This window comes from Ceratotherium simum, chromosome 4 (assembly GCF_057802395.1).
Source record: "Ceratotherium simum simum isolate JZ-2026a chromosome 4, ASM5780239v1, whole genome shotgun sequence".
NCBI lineage: Eukaryota > Metazoa > Chordata > Mammalia > Perissodactyla > Rhinocerotidae > Ceratotherium > Ceratotherium simum.
Window position 1 is genome coordinate 39,598,074 of NC_141903.1, and position 19,886 is coordinate 39,617,959.

Consider the following 19,886-nt stretch of genomic DNA (forward strand, 5'->3'; position numbering starts at 1 on the left):
ACGGTGGCTGCTGTTGTTTTGTCCTAACTGATGCAGTGAGTTTCCTGATGACAGGAATCACACTGTGTCCTGTCCCAGAGCACTGTGCCCTTTGCCTGACACTGTGCCCCATATGTGCCTCAACATCCCCTCAATGAACACTTGAGCATCCAATGGGGCAGGTCTCTGCACGAGGGCTTCCCAGAGGCTCACCTCCCATGCTCTGCATTCATCCCAGCCTGGCCCTGTCTGGTCCTTGTGCCAGAGGCTGTAGATACCAAAAGAAACTCCCAAATCATGGTCCCAACTACCACACTCATCTAAGATGCTCTAGAATCATCCAATGTTTGTCCTCCAGCAGACAGGCTGGGTATAACCTCTGTGGTTTGGGTTTGAGCAGGCTGGTGGACCCCTCAGTTCACTTTCCCAGAATATTATCAGGGAAGTTCTTGCCCAGTTCCCATTTCCAACAAGCGCAGCAGTTTCCTCATGATCTGAAGGGTCCAAGATGGGCAGGTAGTTTAGTAGAAAGAGCCCTGGATTAGGAGCAGCTGGAATTTGCTTTGCAACTCAGTTGCTATACTGTATACAACCTGGTGCAAAGGATTCAACCACCCTGGGCCTCAGTTTCCTCCTCATCTACAAAGGGGAAGACTAAGTGGCCTGTCCACCTCATTTGGCTTTTGCGAAAATTAAGTAAGAATGTTGGCAAGTGTACTTTACTAAAATGAATGTTGTGCAAATGTACTTTACTTGAGGCAAATAGTTATCATTCCTATTTTTATTACCCCGTCCTCATGTAACTCTGGATTCCGGAAGTACTGGACCTGCCAACCTCAGGCAGCTGGGCCTGCTGCCAAGGCTAGTGTGGGAGATTGAGGATGCCCACACAGGGCCAAGAACTACCAATACTAGTGTCACGTCCAGCAATCAGGACAATACTTGCCCTTGTCAATTGATTTAAAGAACAAATGGATGTGTCACCAACGTACATAACTTGAACAATGGTGTATTACGTTGCACGCACCTTCATTAACCTCTGCTAGGTATATGAGACCACAGTTTGAAAAACATTCAGTGAAACTGTCCAGAACTCAAGGACTCCTCTTGAGCTGCATGGCTATAGGCCTGACCTCTTCACAAACCTCTTCCCTCCACTTTTGGGCTGCCATTGCTCCAGCTGTCACTTCCTATTCGCAGCCCATAGCCTACTTGAGAAGAGGGCCAAAGACTGTATGGTCCTGGGTAGTCTCCAGGTTGTCATGCTCCAAGTGTTCCTGCCTTCCCACACAGGCTTCTTTCTTTAGGAGTTGAATGGAGAAACATGTGTCCCTTCAGGGAGCTTAGCATCAATAATTCCTGCACTGCAATGGGAAAGTCTTGAAAAATCCACTGTGTCAGAAGGCTGCTCCTCCCCAAGGCCAACCTGCCTGGAGAAGACTGTGTTTCTTGGCAGCCACAATTCTTTACAGTCATCATAAAACTATATTGCCAAAGAGAGAGACTGGTGTAGTCAGGGCCTCTGAGGCACAGCTGGTGACCTTCAGACATTTCTGAAGATTTGGGGGAATCAGAGAAATGGTTTCACCCCATGTTGTCATCATGCAGATCCTTGGGTTCAAATGGGCCTGTGTTCTGGTGCGTGGTTGATGATCTCACCTGCTGAGAACCCCCTTGGCTGGCCTTCTCTGCTCTTACTGTTCAGCCCAGCTTGTCTCCTCTTTGCATGTCCAGAAATTAGGACCTTCTTCTCCTCAAATCCTGGCCACGCTCTGCCCCTTATTCCATTCAAATTATCTTGAATGTGGTAGAGAAAAGCCTTCTGATGCAAGCTCCCTCAATTTCTTCCTCTTGTCCTCAAAATTCTCTCTGAATTGTATCTTTCCATCTCCTCTCCCAACTTGAAAAGAAAACCTTCTTCCCTCTCCACCCCTTGGTCTCCGTCCCCACTGTCACCCCAACTTCAGCAATTCTTCCCTCTTCACTCTCCTTCCCCCTACTTTGGTGACATGTGTTTCTCAGGACCCTGGTTCTAGGGGTGGTGGAGTTGGACGGCCTGGGGCAATGCCTTCCTCACCATGGAACAGCTGAGTGAGCACAGACAAGTCATATCACCCGAGCCTCAGTTTCCCCACCTATAAAATAAAGAGAATGACAGTCCCTGTTTCATAGAGTTGCTGTGAAGATTTAATCGTGGAATGTGTGTTAGCACCGTGCACATGGTACAGGCTCAGTAATTGTTAACTGCAGCTATTAGCGTCATTACTGCTCCTTCCCAAAATCCTTGACTGAGTTTTCCCATTAACGTCCACCTTCTATTTGGCAGCTCGCCTTGGCATTTGGCTCTGATGTCATGACATCAGCGGTCACGTCCATGTCTGTCACACCCCTGTCTATACCTCCAGCCCTGACATTCCAGCTGCAGTCCCACAGGCACCTCACACAACACGAGCCAAGCTAAACTCACCATGTTCTCACTCAAGCCCGCCCCTCCAGCCAGGTTCCAAAACAGCAGCAGCGACAATAAGCATTTGTTGATCACCAACCCCACACCAAGCACTGTCTCACACGCTTCATTTGCCGCTTAATTCCCTGTGTGAGAGGTCCCACCAACCTCATGGTCACACAACTTTGTATTCCTGAGTCATTTTCGACACTCTCCTCCATCCTGCTTGGCCTGTTGGTTCTATATCATCAATGTCCCTTCAATCTACCCCTCCCCTCCATTCCCAAGCCCACAGCCCTGGGTCAGGTATACTTGGCCTCTTATCTGGTCTGTGGCAGCAGCATCCAAATCAACATGCCCACCTCTACTATTCCCACCCCCTTCCACCCCCTCTGAAGGCCAGATCCATCTTCCTACCACACAGCTCTGCCTGGGTCATTCTGGTGTCCAAGACACGTCACTGCCTGCTGAATAGCATCTCAGCCCACCTTAGCTAAGAAATCCAAGCTCTTCACAACTCAGCCTGCATCTTCCCCTTCCTGCATTGTGCATCTGTGCTAACCAAACCGCTCACTAGTCCTGCCACATGCCTGCCTTTCCTGCCACGGGCTCTTTCCCTACATTGTTGCTCAGTCTGAAACACCTCTCCATCCCCATGTCCCCATCTCCAAATCCTAGCCAATATTCAAAGACCCAGTCAATGACCACTTCCTCTCTGGAGCCTTCCTGATATGCAGAGCCAGACTCTGAGGTTCCAGAGCCTTCCACGGGCCCTTCTCATTCTGGCACACATCTGGTCCTCACTAGATTGTGTGTTCCCTGAAGGCAGGGGCTGCATGTCTGATACCTCTGATTTACCTACTCTGCTTGGTTCAGAGCAGGGGCTTGGGAAATTCTTGTGAACAAATAATTCAGAGAGTGAATTCAAACAGGTGTAACACTCAACCCTGTGCCTCCAGCTGGGCCTGGACGGTCAGCACAGAGTTAATGCCGAGTCCTCCTCTGAGCCGCCAAACTCTGCCCTCCTGTGGTGTTGAGGGCTCTGTGATCTGCACGTTAATTAGGTTCTTAATGAAAACCCAGACTTGAAAGCTTCCAGATGGGGGAGGAGTGAGTGTCATTGGCCTCCAGAATGTGACCGGGCCCAGGCGGCAGAGGGACCCACAGGCCTCCAGGACCACAGCCCTGACTTCCAGCTCAGACCCAGCCGGGCACCCAGTGAGGCTCATGTCCATGTCCAGGGTAATGATGACTTAAAAAGGGAGAGTTTCTTCACATGTGCCTTACTGTCAAGGCTGCATCTGACTGAACTCAGGCCAGCTCCTCCTTGTTTGCCAAACGGCAGAGGCCCCAGGATAAAAGCTCTCTCAAGTTGGAGAGTTTACATGAGCGATAACTTCTGTTTAGTACACAGTGGTAGTCAGTGCCAAGTGGAAATTCCCTTTAAACTTCAGCAACTGTTGATGTAATTTGGTAAAACCCTTCTGTATAACAATTTCACACTATGTACCAAGAATCTTAAAAATGACCATAGCGTTTGACCCACTCGTGAATCAAAGAGCCCACACATTTAGTGAAATAACCCTAAATGAAGGCAACTCTTTATGGACAAATTTGCTGATCACATCATCATTTTTAAAAGAGGAAAAACTGTAAACAACCTAACTGTTCATCAGTAGGAAGACTGTTAAATAATAAATTTACTAATATCATTGCTAAGATTTATTTCATGTTTTCAACGTGCCAGACAGTGTGCTAAGATCATCATGTGTAATACCTCATCCCATTCCATCCCCGTTATGAAGTAGCTACCAGAGTTATGCCTACTTCGCAGATGAGTAAACCGAGGCTTGGCCACGTTAGGTGAGTTGTCCAAAGTTTCTTGACCCCTGTGGAGGTCAGATTAGAAGCAGGTAGTCTAACTCCGGAAACTGAATTCTTACCACGCTATATCGTTCCTCTCAACATGGCTGTGTGTGTATACTTGAAGGAATATTGCATATCTTTTAAAAATATTATCCATCTATTTAAAATAATTTTATATGCTATTTTAATAACATGTAAAATGTTTCTGTTATAATGTTGAGTTAAAAACAGGATATGAAACTGTCTATGTAACATGAGTACAACCTCTTAAAATCTTTAAGCTATTTATATATATATGTATGTGCATAATGTATATATATATGTGTGTATATACACACATATATATATAGAAAAGGAAAAAGAAACACATTAATGTGATACAGTGGTGATATTTGGGTGAGTGTGCATTTTCTCCCTCTACATTCAATGTTCTGTATTTTGTACATATTCAACCATGGGTCACCACTAACAGACAACCAGGATCAACTTGCTGGCTCTTTATTTGCAAGTCCCTCAACCAGATGAGCCTTGTTTTCACCTGGGCATGGTCTCCAGTCTACCTGTCAATGTCCCAAAGCAGAGAAGCCAGAGGCACAAGCCCTGAGCACAAGCCCCGAGCAATCCCACAAGCCTTGCTCGAGGCTGCCTAGAATGCCCACGTCAGCACAGTGACCCCACACAGCGGGCCTGACCCACAGCAGGGAGCACAGCTTGCAGCCAGCTCACACCCCACACTGTCCAGTCCACACAGTGTGGACTGTGTTTGTTTGTGTTTGATTTGTTTGTTTGTGTTTGATTTTGTTTTTAATCAAATTATCTGACAATTTCCAATTAAAAGACCCTACACAAAACATCTAGCTTTCTGCTTTCTCTTAACAATCAGAAGATCCAGGCCATGTGGCAACAGTCAGCTGGAGGAGTTGTAGCCACCCGCATAGACAGCATTGCAACAGTCCCCACCATTTCCTACCGCCTCCCAGACGCCAGAGCTGACACCTGTGCTTGAACCGCTGTTTTTCTAACAGCAGAGTGACGTGGAAAGGGAACTATGTTCTGAGTCCATGTTGAAATCAAAAGAAGAAAAATGAACTGTAGGTTAGGAAGGCTGTGGGTGTCAAGAAAAGTGGAAGAGGGTGCATTTTCCAGGCACCGCTGCTCAATTATGTCACCTCCCTGCTCCCAATGGTCTTTGAGTTTTCTACCTCTGGCCTAGAGGGTTCTTGAGGAGCAAATAAAAGAAAAGCCCGTCTTCTGGAGAGATTCCTGGCAGAAAGCACCATCTGGTGACCCTTTGCCTGCCTCCCCATTGCATCCCCAGTAGCTGACCCTGCCCCGCAGCTGGGGTGGGAGGTGAGGAGGAGTGGCCCACAGAGAGAGGGGCTGCCCAGAGCCACAGAATTCAGACCCATTCCTGGGAACCCACAAGCTGCGCCCATTACCAGAACAATGTCCCTTTGGAGACGTGCTCCCGGCCCACATACCCCCTAAAGTTTGACGCTGGTTTTGTGCGTGATGATTTTGTGCGAAAGCCCAGGTTCCCAAAGCTGCCGCAGCCTCAGCTTCCAGAAAGTCCTGGGGCAGGAGCAGAAACCGCCTCAGTGGGCACTGAGTCAGACTGCCTGGGTCTGTGTCTCAGCTCAGCTCCACTAGCAGAGTGACCTCAGGCAGGTTAGGGAACCTCTCTTGCCTTAGCCTCCCCTCTGTAAATGTCTAGGAATCGGGTTATCATGAAGATTAAATGCACGCAAAGCTCCTAGTACAGTGCCCGGCACATGATAAGGGCTCGGTAAATATTGGCTACTCAGTCCTCACTGCTGTGATCTGACTTAGCCCAGATCAGAGGCTGGAGGGGCACAGCTGAGGTGGACCCTGCAGTCTTGGCTTTTACCCTCCCTCCACCCACTCGTGTAAACCATCTTTGCCTTTGTACTGCCAGCTAAGCCCTGGGGACCAGGCACCAACGACTCAGAGCTCTGCAGGGCTGAGAAATGTTTGCCTGCAGGATCCCCCCGGCTTCTTATTAAGAGACTCCCCAAAGGCCAGTTTCCTGGCACACTGGGAAGGACAGAACAAACACAGGTTCATTTTCCGTTGCTGCCTCGAGAGGTTTACTCGAGAGAACTGGCTTCCTTCTGGCACCAAGGATGACTGACACCTGAGGCCGCAGGCAGAACCCCATACTGGAGTAGGATCAGCAAATCACATCCCTCCTGAAACGCTGTCGGTGCCTCCCAAGGCGGAGGGGCAGGAGGGCACACCGGTCCCCATGTTCTCACTGCTCAGAGGGCTAATCCAGGAGACAAGGCCCTAGAAGGGTGCAGACTTCCCAGATGGGCAGTTCTGGAGAGGCCTAGCCTGGGTGGGCCATGACCCAGGGTCTCATGACCCAAAAGAGTGGGCAGGGGTGATCCTCAGTGCTGCCCTGATCAGGTGCACAGTCCTGACTACCAGGCTCTCCTCCCGCCCCTCCTATCTCCTGCTCCAAAGCCCTTCCTGACCCCCAGCCTGGCTGAGAGCCCACCCCACTACCCTCCTACCCACCACGTCTGGAGTGGCCCATTCCTGTCTGACTGTCTGGTGGACGGAGCACTATAAGAGGGATGGGACGGAGTCTTTCGTACACCGCTGCGTCCCCAGCACCTAGCCCTGGCCTGGCACACAGGGGGTGCATAACTATTGCGTATTGGGTAAATGAACAGGGCTAACAGTCATGTCAACCTCACACTGTCGTGGTGGATATCACATGAGTTGATGTGCATGCAGCACTGAACACAGTGTTGGACACACGATGTGCACTTAACAACTTTGGCAGCTGCTAATGGTGGCTGCTCAGCTCCCTAAAGTTGGCTGGTTGCTGCACACCCAGCTTTGGGGCCCCTGTTGTGTCTGGCCATTCCCTGGCTGTCTCCCATCCTTCCTCTAGTCTCCAGAGGCTTCTAGCCTAGCCTCAGGACCCCTTGAAGCTCAGGCCTTGCCTTGACAAGTTGGCCACCATTCTAGCCCCCTCTGCAGGGCAGGTGGGGGTGGGTGAGGGCAGGACAGAGGATGGAACCAAACACCATCAAGAAAGCTCACCAATTAGTTTGCCTCCAAATGTCCCGGGCTTTGTGACGGAAGGCATTTCTTGAGAAACGTCTCCCTTAGTGTCCAGGCTGGCTACACCCACCCCGCCACATACATGCACATCTACCCCTGTTTCTTCCCCTTCCAGGGACAAGACGCCCAGGTTGTGCAGGAGGCAGGGCTGCCCCCAGGAGCTGAGGAGCCTCATCACTGAGACTTTTCCAACATCTGGACTCCAAAGAGTTTTAAGACTTATGGAGAGATTTCCTCTGCACTCGAGACTAACACAAGCTTTTCTGAAGTAGACAAGATAGAGCAAAAAGCCAGCCTGACTTTTTGGGTCCAGGCGCCAGCTAGGACTCCTGGGTTCCAAGCCTGCTCACGATGCCCTTCATTCCTCTACATCTTTGCTTTTGACTCTGGAATAGGACCAGATCAGCACGCTTCCAACATTTCTTAGAGGTGCAAGCCTTTGATCAAACTGAGTTCTACCAAGACACAACCCAATATGTCAAGTAGGTGAAGGTGGGGAACCCCTGCCCTGCATCTCCCTGGGTGGCCCCCATGGGGGTCTGCTCTATGACCCTCTGCATGAGCAAGGCTGTTTGTTGTCCTCTGTCTCCTTACATGCTGACAGTGACCATGGGCCTTGGGGCACCAAGCAGCCACAGGTGTGACTCACCTCCTCAGGGCAGCCAGGTCCCAGGCCCTCCCCAGTGGGGAACACCAGCACCATGCTCAGGGGATGTGCAGCCCTGTCCTGGACACCTCCTGGGCTGGGCAGGGAGCATAGGCTGAATCAAGGGGCTGGGGTAGGAGAGGCACCAGGCTGGGATGCTCCCGAGGAGCTCTGGGGGCTTTGGCTGTGGGCACAGCTGAGTCCCAGCATCTGTGGACAGAGGGGTCACAGGGAGGCCATGCAGAAGGCTGTCAGGGAGAGGTGTCTAGCCACGAGGCCTGTCAGCCTCAATCAGATATCTGAGGTGACAGGAAGGAGCATGGTCCAGCCCTTCCATTATACAGAAAAGGAGACTGAGGTCCAGGAAGGGACAGTATCTTTCCTGAGGAGACAGAGTGACATTAGAGCCAGGAACCAAACCCTAAGGTATTGAAATTTGTCTTCTAAGACCCCTAGCTCGGCCTTCCTCCACAGTTGGCACTTTCTACTCTGCAGAGCAAGTACCATCCTTTTCTTTCCATTCTCGTTGCTCAAGACCACTCCCAGGAAGACACAGAAGCTCCTTCCCGGCAGGGAGGAAATGACAGATGCAGCCTGTGGTGCAGGAGTAGCTACGCAGCACACCAAGAAATGAAGCTCTAACTGGACCATCAGGGTGAGGAGCAGGCGAGGTTGAAGAGGAGTGGCCCCCTCACGCCCCTGCGGCCAGCCCAGGTGCTAGGCCTCCCCGGCTGTTCCCGGCGGGTGGGGCAGTCACACGGGGCCCCATGCTTGATTTAATGCTCTGCTCTTGCTCTTTTACAGTTCTTAATAATTTTTGAACAAGGGATCCTGCATTTTCCTTTTGTACTGGGGGCGGCAAACTATGTAGCTGGTCCCCACTGGCCGGTCATTAATTGTGTTTCGTTGAGTAAGTATCTTAACCTCTGGGAGCCTCTGTTTTCTCCTCCGGAAATCATAACAGCACCTGCCTCCCAGAATTGTTATGAAGAGGAATTAGGAGAACATACGTAGAGCTCTTCGCAGGTGCCCGGCACATAGTGAATATTTAACCAATGACAGTCACTACTATGGATGAAATAATAACAATTACAGACTATTACATGACAACATAGATGCCTTGCTCAATGAAAAAGATGTCAACGACCGTATCCCAGATCCAGCGAACCAGGAAAGGGTCACAGGGCCCCAGACACCAGTCCCCCTCGCCCTGCCTCTTACCTTCCTGAAATGGCTGTGTTTGCATCTGCAGCCGGATCTTGATGAGGTCCACGGGTGCGCCCAGCCCCACAGAGACCACACCGGCCACCATGCTGGCCAGCAGCAGGTCAGACAGGGTGCGGGACGGGCTGGCCTCAGGCTCCCTGCAGTGGTGCCAGCTGAGGAACCTCTGCGTGTTACTGAAGACCCCAAACACCACCGAGTTGTAGACGGCGATGCTGGCGAGGGGGAAGGACATGCCCTTGAAGAAGCCGAACACCTGTGGGGAAACCCAGTGGGAGGAAGCATGAGGGCCCAGGGCTGTCTGCAGGCAGGCGCCAAGCTTGCCAGGCTGCCCTCGGCACAGACTGGGGCCTGCAGGCTGGTGCAGTGACACCACAGAAGAAGTAAACCAGTATGTCAGTGAGGAGAATAAAAGAAGATGCTGACGTGATGGGAGAGACGGGGCGGGTGAAGGGCTGCTCTCCCTCAGGGGAGCACGTTCTTGCCTTGGAGAAACCACTTCTGCGTGAAGTTTTGTTTCCTGAGCGGTGGTATGCTGGGCCTGGAACCTGTATTTGCCACCAGAGTGGCAGTGTTCTTGGGCTGGAAAGAAATCAGGCTGTGGCCGAAGGAGAGGCTATGGATGAGCCCGTGGGAGCCTGCGGAGCCTTAAAGGGTAGTGGGCTTGCCAAGCACCACACACACCCCCTCCTCAGTTACCTCCAACAAAAGCATCCTCCGGGCACTTGTCATGTGCCAGGCCCTGGGGGACAACAATAAGAAAGAAACACTCTCCACCCTCACTGAGCTCAGGGTCTGGGGACAGGGAAGGGGAGAGGGACAGGTAAAGACAAATTGACAGGCAATTAAAATACAATGGGCTAAGCCTGTGGTGAGGGGCTAAGAAGAGGGTCCCACAGCCCCTGTAGATGGTGCCCCTGAGCATGGGCGTCTCTTGGCAGAATAGCTGGAGAGGGAGCCCCCGGAAGGATGGCACCAAGAGGCTTCTGCACATACACAGGATGCAGGAGGCTGAGGAGAGGGTGCTGGAGGCTGAGGTCAGGGTTCTTTCCACACCGCATTCTCAGTGAACACCAGAGACGCTCTGCTGAAACTGGAAAATCCCACAGGCTCTTGGAGGACTCAGAGCAGCACACATGTTTTAGCCCCATGCCAAAGATGAAAAAGTACTAGGAAGTCGTGGTACAAACTGCAGGCTGTACGCGAACCTGCTAATCCTGACCTTCGTGCATGAACCCTATTTGCCAGAGGCAGGACCCCTCACACAGACACACACACACACACACACACACACACACACACACATCCTGCTTGAGGCTCTTCCTCTACAACAGGCTCCCTCAGATAACTGGGGCCATCGCTTAGCCCTGAGCTGCCGTGTCTCAGAGGAACACCCACGATTCCCACAGCAGGGATGAGGGCTGGCAGACAGCGCTGGGAACGTGTGCCAAAGAGGAGAACCAACGGCCGCCTTTCAGGGGACTGAGGAATCCACATCACCCAGGCGCAGCTAGTACTAGGTTTGCAGTGCTCGCCCCAATTTTAAAGCAGCTGATCAAGAGAGTTAGAACAACACTCTGACACAAGGCACACTTCATCTGAGGAGAAACTCCAGGTACCGCAGGAGGCTCCAGAGCTCCAGGGCACTTCCCAGGATGGATCCTGGTGGAAGCAGCAGTCAACAATGGGGCCACATTTCTGGTGACTCAAGGAAAAGCCTTGCGCTGCCATGGGGGTTACACTTGATCACTTCTCTAAATCAACAGGTCATTTCACCCTAAATTTGAAAATTTATTTTAAATTCTCTACAGAGGGGCCTTAGAAGGTCTTCTGAAAGCACACGCTATTCTCAGGAAAGACACTTGATGGTCTTCTACAAAATATTATGCAGATTTTCCCACTTACAAAGAAAACCCTTGGGTCCCAGGGTCTTGAGCGACCGCAGTACAAGCCAGCTCCGGGCGTCTGGAATGAGAAGCGCCTGGCTCCCGCCTCACCCGGATAAAGAGAAGCCTGTGAGCATGTGGTTTACTGGCCACTCACTTGGTTTTGAGCAACTGACAGGTCACCCTGTTTTTGCAGGAATTTTCCACACTGTGGTTCTAAATTCCACAGAATTTGTCCAGAGAGGTTACACAAAACCAGTTTTTTTCCCCAATAACATCACAGTGGGTGGCAGGGTTAAGTTTGGGTAACATATAACATTTGAGGAGTGGTGTGAGAGGAGTAGGGAAAATTGAGCCAAACATGATGAGCAGTAATGAACAGGCCTCCTCCCCGACGTGCTGGTGTGAGCGCGGTGGCCGTGGTCCCCTGGCCCGGGGGAGCTTTGCCCCGTTTGGTGGGAGGCCCTGGCGGGTGCGGCTCCACCGCCCACTGAGGAGCACTTACACTCTCCCTCCTGTACACGGTACGGATGCAGCTGAGGGTATTTCCGTAGCCAATGCCGGCCTGCAGGCGAGTCTGCGGAGAGAGGCAAGGGGTGAGGGCCCGAGCAGAGAAGATTCACATCCCCACTGTCCGCAAGATGCTGAGCCTCCAACACCGAGGCCCAGAGAGGGGATGACCCTTCAGTAAGGAGGTCTGGGTTTCAGTCCTGGCCAGGCTGGCCCTCTGTCCTCTACCTGCACTGCCTCCCTCAATGTCCCCGTTCAGACCTTGCTAAAGGCAGCAGAAGCCCTCTCGGGCTGAGAGAAGAACAAAGGCTGGTTTGTTGTGCAAAAACAATGCTTGTGAAGAGACATATGGTCCCTGCCTCTTGAGGACAAAAAGCTAAGCCATGGTTCTGTCCCTTCTGCTGTCCATCACTCTGTCCTCCTAAATATTCCTGGGAGCAACCTGCTCTTCTCACTTCCCGAACCCTTTCATCTCTCACCTGGACGATGGGCCGGTCTCCTTGCTGGCCTCCTACTTCCCCCTCACTCCTTCGCCCGTGTCTACACAACAGTCAGACTGACCTTTTCCAAACAACGATGAATCACGTCACTGTTTAAAGCTCTGCAGTGGCCTCCCATCAAATGCAGAATAAATTCCACACTCTTTACCAGCACCCAGGAGGTCCTGGGTGAGCGCCTGAGCCTGCCTCTCACCGTCGCATGCCATTTCCTTCATGCCCCTGCCCTCTGCACCAGCCACGTGGCACATTCCCAAGTCCCCAGAGCATCAGTTCTTTCCTGCCTCCAGAACTTTCCACCTGCATTCCCCCTCTGGAAGGCTCTTTCTCCAGCTCCTGCTCAACTTTTGGGTCTGAGCTTAAATGTTGCAATGGTGTCATCTGTTTGTCTGTTTACTTAGGTTTTATTTGGGCTCCCTTTCTGGGGCTGGGCCATCTCATACTTCCCTCTCATCCCTGGGGCCAAGCAGGACCCTGGCACTCAGCCCCTTGAAACTGGCTGAATGAAGGGCTGGATGGCAAAGGTGTGGTGTCCTTAACGGAGGCTGGATCTGGTGACCAGGGGCAGCAGTTGACAGGCATAGAGGGTCTGAGTAAGCCCACAAAAGTGCCCAGGTCCTAGAGGGTTCCACTTCTTTTAAGATGTGCAGCCTATAACTCTCCAACAAAACAGTTTCTCAGCACCCACAATGTGCTGTGTCTGATAGGAAGAAGCCATGAGAGCCACACAGGAGGAGATCTGGACCCTCCCCCCCAGAATCCAGAGTCCCGTGAGGACCCAAGACCCAGTGTGCAGACTAACTCTCCACACTAACAGCCTGAGCTCCATCTGTGGACAAGTGGGGAAGACTCTGGAGGAACATGAAATCATAAAAGTGATGGTCTCCGAGGTGAAAACCACGGGTGATGTTTTTCTGCTTTGAACTTCTTCATTTTCCAACTTTACTACAATAAGAAGGGGTTGCCTTCATTATTTTTAGCTTATATAATTTAAAAAATAATTTTAAGTACATAAATAATATGGGAATATATTCTCTTAATAAAAAAAGTCAGCATTACATGTAAAGCTAAAGTCTCCTTTGCCCACCCCTCTCATTCCCCGCTCCCCTCCACTGAGCTAATGACCGCAGCTAACAGCCTGGCTAATGGTTTGATAGGCATTCATCTGAAGTGTTTTATAAACATAGATAGCCAGAAAAAAGATGTAGCATCTCATAGGTCTGATACATAAATGGTGTCACACTGTTCATAAGTATTGCTTTCACAATCAGAGAAATATACTTATTGCCTCACTCCACTGATATTGATTGGGTGCATATTTCTAGCAGTCAGTGTTCCAATCTCAGGGAATTCAGCAGAAAAAACGAACTCCCTGCACTCATGGAACTTACCACCGAGTGGGGTCAGAAAAAGCCGTCAATAAAAAGTAATTCCCACGTAAGCATATATGTCAGATGATAACAAGTGCCACAGAGAAAAATAACCCAAGGATCAGAAAAGCTGGGTGGTGGGGAAGGAAAATGCAATTTTAAATCAGGTGGTGGGGAAGACACACTGGAAGATGCAGCAAGATGAGACCTGGGCCTTCATGGTCCTCTTGTTGAGCAGAACCACAGATGTCTACCCTGGAGTGGGGTATCCCCAACCAGGACAAGGGCGTGGGCCAGGAAAGGTGGGGCACAGGCCTCTCTCTCTGCGCCATTTAGGGTTGGCATGAGGCTGCATGCTCTCCCTCGCTGATCCCAGCTGTGTCGTGGGTAGTGAATCCACGAAATGTTTGAGCCCCAGGAGGGATCGAGTTCCCACTAAGAAGGCTGAGTGGTCGAGTCACTCAAGCAAATGGTACATGAGGAAACTCAACCCGAGAGCCAAACCCAGATCACAGAAGAGTCTCAAAGCCACAGAGCAAAGGTCTGCCAGGCATGCAGAGCACTCGGGGAGGCTGCCACGGAGGCCAGCAGCACGGCTCAAGCCTCCAGGGCCTCCAGTTACAACAGGAGCTGGCATTTAGTGTGCACCAACTGCATACTTGGGGAAACACTGGGCATCTTATAGCTCTTATGTCACTGAAGCCCACAAATGCTATGCAGCATGGATACTACCCCACTTTACAGATGAACAAAGCTGATTCCCTGTATTAGTTTCCTACTGCTGCTGTAACAAATTATGACAAATTTAGTGGCTTAAGACAATGCAAATTTATTCCCTTACAGTCTAGCTGGTCTAAAGGCAGCTGAGCCCTAAGTAGAAAACCCTGGTCACACTGTATCAGGCACAAACCCTAAATGCACCAGCTGTGCCCGGAGCCAGGTAAGAATCCTGACTCCAGCTCCACTGCCACTAAGCAGCCAGTGGCTGGCTCTCCCACCAGTGACGAGGTGGCTGCAGGCAGGGGAAGGAGCCTTTGACCTGGGTCAGCAGCCTGGGTCCTTTTAGTTTGGCTCTTCCACGGGTGAGCCCTGGGAACTCGAATGAGTTATTTGTCTGTCTCCCCACACCCCAGCATGTGTGTTCATCAGGACAGGAATGGCTTGCTTATTGCTCTATCCTTGGTGTCACAGTGACAATCTTCATGACAGCCCTGCTGGGGAGGTGCTCTTTGCCCATTTTACAGATCAGGAAACCAAGGCTCAAGGAGGTTAAGTGCTGTGCCCTGCCCCACAGTGGGTGGGGAGGCTGGGACTGGACTTCAGGTTATTCTGACTCTGAAGCTCTTGCCCGGACATTTCTCTAGCAGACAGGGACTCTAGAGAGAACGTCAGCCAGAAGGAAGGAAGGTGTTCTGGAGAAAAACAAGGGCCCTGGCCCACAGCCCCTGGCTGGACTAGAGGCCACCCATGTAGCTGGCATCACCAGGCTGGAACCCTCAGTGGGGAGGTTCTCAGGCTGAGCAGAGACTAGATTTTATGTACCAGGAAGGGTTCCCTCCAGAGGCTTAGGGGGCAGAGAGGAGAGAAGGAGGAGAGCCCCAGCCTTTTCAGGTGACACGTGGCCAGGCCTGGGGTGGGCAGACTTGCCTGTACAAGGGCGGGGGACTCCACCAGCCCCTGGTTAGGCTAGAGGTGAGGAAAGGACACTACCAGGGAGACACAGAGGTCACCTGTGTCAGAAAACGTGGCTGGAAGGCCTACAGGGATGGGGATTGGATTTGCTTTGTCCATCACCGATGTCCTGGCATCCCCAGAGCACCTGCACAGAGAATGTCCAAGTATGCGTTTGATGTATGAGCAGAAGGCAGGGCCCATACGAGGGACACAAGGAGCCAGGAAGTGTCTTCAACATTTAAGGCAAGTAGGCTGACCTCCCCATCAAGAAGAGAGCAGGCCCGGGCCCTGACCTAGGAGGGGGCCTGTTGTCACACACGGAGGAAGACGGGAGAAAGGAGATTGCAGCAGCCATCTGAGAGGGGACTGAGCGGCTCCTCTTTGTGCACGATCCATGCAGAGCTTTAGAGATGGATCGGGAAGTCGGGGTTGGGGGGCACTATTCATGTCCATGTTCTCAGGGTCTTGCTCACCCTGGGGACAGGTGGCAGGGGTGGGAGTGGGGTCAAAGAATGTCCCTTTGTAGCATCTCACTCAGCAATGCTTTAACTTGTATGACCTGAGGCAAGCCCCTTCCCCTTTCTGGGCCAGTTTCTACATCTGTAGAACAAGGGGCTTGGATGATTCCAATGCCAGATGTCCCCGCTGGCTCCGAGTCCTCACACCCCACATGCCTCATCAAGTTATAATGGCTTCCCGTTTCCAAACTTAGTCCAGAGTCCTAACCTGATATTCAAGGCCTCTGAGGATTGAGTGCTGACTCCCTTTCCTGGATTCGCATCCGTAGCTGCTGTCAGAGACCTGATGCATCAGCAAAACTGGCCTGCTGGCCTTTCCCAAGCATGGCCTCCACCCAGTGTCCTCACCTCAGTGCCTTTGCCCGTGCTGTTCTCTGTGCCTGGAATATGCTTTCTAATCACCTGAAACTCAACCCTAAATTTTGGGCTCTGATGCTGCCTCACACTTGAAGCCTTTTCTGGTTCCTTAGTCTCGAGGACACTCACTAGGGCCCTGCTCCCCGCCGCCCCTCCCCCCCCACCCCGCAGCTCCTGAGAACCTGGAGGCAGAAATGAGACATTCACAAAAACAAAATCATTGCCAAGTAATGAGGGCAGAGCCATTCCAAACCAGGCATCCTGGTACCCCACCCCCATGGGCTGGCGCAAGAGCCGGCCCTGGGCTGGAGACTCTCTGGGGATCAGAAACAGCAGGCACATTCCTGGAGGTGGGCTCACTCCAGGCCCCTTTCCAAGAGGTAATGGCAAACACAACAACCGTACCTTGACTGTGTCCAGAGGGTGGCCAACAATGACACTGGCTGCACCTGTGGATGGAAGAATACCTGGTCACTCAGCCCCTGGACTCCTAGCTTGCACCAGCTGGCTCTTGGGACAGGACAGAGGGCTCAGACACTTACATTCACTTATTCAGTCAATGGCCAGTCACCAGAGGAGACCCCTAATGTGCTAGGCACTAGCCCAGGCACCAAGGAAAGCAGAGAAAATGGAGTAAGACCTGGGCCCTGCCTCAAGAAACAAGCATCCCAAAAAAGGGAGGTGAAGGTGCTGGGACAACTGGGTATCCACATGCAAAAGAATAAAGTTAGACCCCCTACCTCACACCATATACAAAAATTAACTCAAAATAGACCAACAACCTAAATGGAAGTATTAAAACTATAAAAATCATATACTGAAACATAAGGAGAAATCTTCATGTCCTTAGATTTGCAAGAAATTGTTAACACAAGTAACAAAAGAAAAAAATAGACAAATTGGATATCATAAAAATTAAAAACTTTTGTCATCACAGGACACTATTAAGAAAGTAAAGACAACCAATAGAATGAGGGGAAATATTTGCAAATCATATATTTGGTAAGGGCTAGTATCTAAAATATATAAAGAATTCTTACAACTAAAAAAAAATTTTTTTTAATGGCCAAAGGACTTGAATAGACATTTCTCCAAAGAAGATACCCTAACGGCCAATGAGTACATGAAAAGAGGCTCAACATCATTAGTCATTAGGGAAATGTACATCAAAATCACAATGAGATTCCCCTTTACACCTACTAGGATGGCTATAATAAAAAAAAAGGAAAATAACTGGTATTAGCAAGAATATGGAGAAATTGGAACCTTGTACATTGCTGGTAGGAATGTAAAATGGTCCAACTGCTGTGGAAAACGGTTTGGCAGTTCCTCACCAAGTTAAACACAGAGTTACCATATGACCCAGCAATTCCACTCCTAGATATATACCTAAAAGAACTGAAAACAAGCACCCAAACAAGTTCATGTACACGCATGGTCACAGCAGCACTAGTCACACTCGCCGGAGGGTGGAACCAGCCCAACGTCCAGGCTGGATGAAGGGATAAATAAAATGGGGTATATCCATACAATGGGATATTATTAGATGTAACTAGGAATGAAGTACTCATACATGCTGCAGTGTGGATAAATGTTGAAAACATGCTAAGTGGAAGAGGCCCAGACAAAAGAGGTCACATATTGTGTGATTCCATTTATATGAATTATCCAGAACAGGGAAATCCATAGAGACAGAAAGCAGATTAGTGGTTGCTCAGAGGGAGATGGAGAGGATAGGGTTTAACTGTAAATGGGCATGAGGGATCTCACTGGGGGGTGAAAATGTTGTAAAACTAATTTACAGTAATGGTTGCACAACTTAGTAAAGTTACTAAAAAACATAGAATTGTACACTTGAAATGGGTAAATTTTACGATATGTAAAATAACCTCAATAAAGTTGTTTTTAAAATATACTGTAGCACTTAAACAGCACCTGGTACCTACCAATTATTCACTGTTACTACACTCATCCTCATTTCATGGACGCAAAAAAAAAGACGTTAACATGAACAAAGTAGACAATCTCAGAATAAAGGATAATCCACTACTTGCTGTGTGAACTGGGGAGGGAGGGTCTCTGTATCCTCAGAGACTCTGAGCTACTCTGACAGCCTTACCCTCCAGGGCATTTCTCGAACCAAGCCCCTGGCAGCCCTACTGAAGCTGGTCTGGCTATTTAAGCTGACAGCTGAGGGAAGGATCTCCCTCTGAATGGCTGAAGGGTCGTCCAAAGGGAGCCTGGATATGCCCAGTGGGCCTCTGGGTACAGTCCCCTGACTGGGAAAGTTAGGAGAGGCAGGTCTCAGCCCACACAAGAGAGCCTGTGCCAATAGAACTGCCCACCGTGAAAGAATCGCCTCTACTCAGGACAGTGAGAAGCAGGGGCCCTGCAGCCACCGGCGGGGGAAAGAGGTGGACTCCTGCTAGATGGTAGGGGCCACCAGAAGGGGATCCTGGGGTGCTCTCTGGCTTGTGGCTCTTTGTTTTTTGTTTCCTTTTCTTAAAAATCTCCTGGTCTCCTCCATACCTAGAACACTTGATGGGGCACAAACACGCTAGCCATAGCCTCTGCCTCAGCAGCTCAGTATTTTATTTTGTCTTTGGGGAGGGGCTGCGTTTGCCAACTCCTTTTTCTGACGATCCTCTTAAAGATGGGGTCAAAGGGAAGATAATATTTTACAGTAAGTAAAGTCCCTCAACCCTCCCCCCCAACTTCCACCAATAGCTGAGAAAAGAGAAGGACAGACCGATTCGGAAGAGAAGAATGGAGAAGCAAGGTAACGGATGCAACTCTTGCCTAAGCAAACCCACCCCGGGCCCAGCAGGGAGGCTCCGGGAGCGGTACGAGGGGACCAATGGGCCCAACAGTGCCCGGAGGAGAGGCCTGACAGTTGACAGCGGCTGAACACAGGAAGGTTCCTCCTATCTGGCAATTGGTACCTGCAGCCTGGCGCTCGGCTCCCAGCTCTGCGCGCTGGGCTCCCTCCGGCCGGGGCGCCCCCTAGGGCCGGCCTGATCACGAAGTCGGCCTCCCCATCCCGCGCCCGAGGGCCAGCGGCCAAGCGGCACCCTCACACACAAATTCCTGCGAGCTACGTCTCGAAATTCAGGTGCGCACTCGGTCACCCACGGGTGTGTACGTGCCTGGACGCTTCATTGGCTGCCGGCTTTGACCGGCGGTTTAATCATTACGGGATCAAGTTCCGCGGATTCTAACTTGGAGGCAAATTGGAAGCGCAGGGTGAATCTGTGTGTGACTCGCGGAGTTCAGCTCCGGCAGCAGGCGAGGAACAGCAAGACCACCCGTGCGCCGGGGCGTCGGGCACTCGCCGCAGCCGGCGCCGCGCACGCCGGGGCGCGTGTTGGGAGCGCACCGGCGAGGGGCTCCCCGACCAGGGCACCGTGTGTAAACTCGGCCCGCGCGGCGCTCTGCGAGGCTTTCTCTCTCTGGCCCGGGGGTCTCCCGTAAGCACACTCACCTCTGGGGTACCCCGTAAACACGCTCACCTCCGATCCAGCCAGCCGCAAAGTCTTCCAGCTGGAAGCTGCTCATGGCCGGTGCCGCGGCGCCTCGCCCTCCCGGAGCAGGGTCAGTGCCCATTCAGAATCGGCGAGGCGTGGCCCGCCGGCCAGAGCGCGCCAGAGCAAGAAAGTCGGAGACTCGGAGCACACTCCAACCCTGTCTCCGAGTCACCGCGCGCGGGCTGCCTCTCACCTCTCCAAGAGCCCGCGGGCAGCTGGCATCACGCCCCCCGTGGACCTTAAAGGCGCAGCACTCGGGCTGGGTGAGGTGCGCTCCACGCCGCACGTCCCAG

At 51.4% G+C, this 19,886-nt stretch overlaps 1 protein-coding gene across 1 annotated transcript in view; it reads right to left on the reverse strand.

Annotated features, from left to right (window-relative positions):
- The window catches only part of SLC25A48 (solute carrier family 25 member 48), a 34,913-nt gene extending 15,241 nt beyond the window's left edge, over positions 1-19,672 (reverse strand). The window contains exons 1-4 of the mRNA XM_004420173.3: positions 19,579-19,672; positions 16,475-16,518; positions 11,649-11,720; positions 9,255-9,513 (exon numbers count right to left, since the gene is read on the reverse strand). Coding sequence (XP_004420230.2) covers positions 9,255-9,513; positions 11,649-11,720; positions 16,475-16,518; positions 19,579-19,672 — 469 coding nt within the window. The remainder of the gene's footprint in view (positions 1-9,254; positions 9,514-11,648; positions 11,721-16,474; positions 16,519-19,578) is intronic.
- Positions 19,673-19,886: the final 214 nt, after the last annotated feature.